Here is a 2286-nt window from a genome sequence, read left to right as displayed (position 1 = left end):
TTCGGGAAATCAGAGTTTGTGATTTAACCCACATTGGCATCCTTTCAGAGAGCCTGTTATAGACCATTTGCTCCTTTCAAAAGGCTTTCTGCAAGCTAAAAAACAAAAGACACACTGGGACTCCCCTGGTGGTCCAGTGGTTAAGACTCTGTGCTCCCCGTGCAGGGGATCCGGGTTCGATCCCTGGTCAAGGAACCAGACCCCACATGCCGCAATGAAGAGTTTGCATGCTACAACAAGGATCCTGCCTGCCGCAACTAAGACCTGGCGCGGCCAGAAAAACGCCCCCAAAACCCCCAGAACAACAGCAACAACAAAAAGACACAAACGACCGTGACTGTTAACACATTTTTAAGTCTTTTAAGTATTTTTTCCCCCTTCGTTTTGAACACTTCGGCTGGATGCAGGGTCAAAAGTGATCAGACCGATAACCCTTCCTATGGTCCTGCATCCTATCCAACGCTCATGCCGTTGCAGCTGCAGAGAATCTCCTTGAAGGTGTTGCGCAGCTCCAGGCTGCGGAAGGCGTAGATCAGGGGGTCGATGACGGAGTTGCACATTATGAGGACCAGGTAGGTGTTGAAGTGGGCGGTGTAGCAGACGCAGTAGGGGTTGGTGGGGCAGGTTATGATGAAGATGAGATGGAGAAAGAAGGGGGCCCAGCAGAAGATGAACACCCCCAGCAGGATGGTGATGGTGACGGCCCCCCTCATGCACGAGTGCTGCTGCGGCGCCACCCCAACGGCAGGTGGCAGTGCCGCGATGCGCTTGACGTGCAGCCGGGCAAAGAGGAACATGTGCACGTAGAGGGTGCCCATGAGGAGCAGCATGGTGAGGAACATGGTGACGAGGCACACGATGACCATCTTGCTCTCAGAGTAGACGATGAACACCACGCCGCAGACGCCACAGCACAGCCAGATGGCCGCGATCAGGCCTAGCGCCTTCCTCACGGTCATGATGCTGTGGTAGCGGAGCGCGTAGAAGATGCTGGTGTACCTGTCGACGGCGATGGCCAGGAGGTTGCAGATGGAGGCCACCAGGGAGATGCAGATCATGGAGTCGAAGACGTTGTCCATGTGCTGCAGGAACTGGTCCTCGAAGGTCAGGTAGTCGCTGTTGACGATGGCGATCATGATGGTCTCCAGGGCGTTGGATACGCTCACCAGCATGTCGGCCACGGCCAGGCTGCAGAGGAAGAAGTACATGGGAGAGTGCAGGTTGCTGTTCCTGACCACGGCCAGGACGACCAGGATGTTCTCCATCAGGCTGATGATGCCCAGAGCCAGGAAGACCTCAGGCTTGATGAAAACCTGCTCGCAGAAGCTCTTGCCGCTCTGGTTGCTGAAGGAAAGGTGCTCTGAACCATTAGGCAGCGTTGGCTGAGCAGGGAGCAGGCAGCACGAAGCATTCATTGCCAACAGACGGCTGATCGGAGCCGGGGCTCCAGCAGCGTCCGGAGGCTGCGGCTTCTGCTGCTGATTACAGGAGAGGAAAGAAATCTCCCTCTAGATCCTTGTTTCGGATGCTTGTCCAGTCTAGACTTAGATTTCGTTCTTCTGCAGAATAAAAGGATGAAGGGAGGGAGAGAGAGAGAGAAAGTCAGCTTGGAGACGCACAGAGAACTTTCCTCTGCTTCTCCAGGACAAACAGTTTTATAGACAGTCTGTCTTATCTCCCTCCCTTCTTACCTTCCTTCCTTCTCTCTCCCTCTTAGCCCCTCTCACATCCCCACCTGAGAATAAAAAACCAGCCACTGGCTGCTAGTTATGGCGGTTTTCATAGCAAGACAGAGGCTGTGGTACCTGTTGTTAGCAGTGAAGGGTGAACACTCAGTTTTTATACGTTGGCTGGAGGCAAACAATTCCTACTTAATCTTCAGCGCAGCGAAATGACCACTGAGCATCGGGTGCCTCTCTGACTGACAGCAGTGTGGGTTCCAGGGCTTGGAAAGAGATTAAAAAGCAGCCTGGTGCCCTCTGCAGGCCAGGCTGCTTATCTGTTCGCTGGCTTGGCTGAGCAGTGTTTGTCATGGAAATAACCACAACCATCCTTTCATCCATTTATTTGTTCATTCATTTTTGTGTGTGTGTGGGTGGGTAGCAAACATTTATTAAGCACCTACCACGTGCCGGGTTTCTGCCCAGTGTGGGAAATTCAGTGGTGAGTAAGACAGACACGCTGTCGCCGTTTCCCCCAAACTCAGAGTCTGGGGTGGGAGACGAGAAATCAGGCGATGATAATACAGTGTGATGAATGCTTGAATGGCGGAATGCCAGGGGGCTG

General features: G+C 53.4%; 1 protein-coding gene across 1 annotated transcript; it reads right to left on the bottom strand.

Moving 5' to 3' along the window:
• Nucleotides 1-375: 375 nt before the first annotated feature.
• On the bottom strand, nt 376-1524 carry MC3R (melanocortin 3 receptor). Its single transcript, XM_065892499.1, has one exon. It carries the CDS (start codon nt 1413-1415, stop codon nt 453-455), a length of 963 nt encoding a protein of 320 aa, XP_065748571.1. The 5' UTR covers nt 1416-1524; the 3' UTR covers nt 376-452.
• Nucleotides 1525-2286: the final 762 nt, after the last annotated feature.

Source organism: Phocoena phocoena, chromosome 15 (genome assembly GCF_963924675.1).
Source record: "Phocoena phocoena chromosome 15, mPhoPho1.1, whole genome shotgun sequence".
Lineage (NCBI taxonomy): Eukaryota > Metazoa > Chordata > Mammalia > Artiodactyla > Phocoenidae > Phocoena > Phocoena phocoena.
The sequence above is the reverse complement of the archived record's forward strand: the minus strand, read 5'-3'. Positions and strand labels throughout refer to the sequence as shown.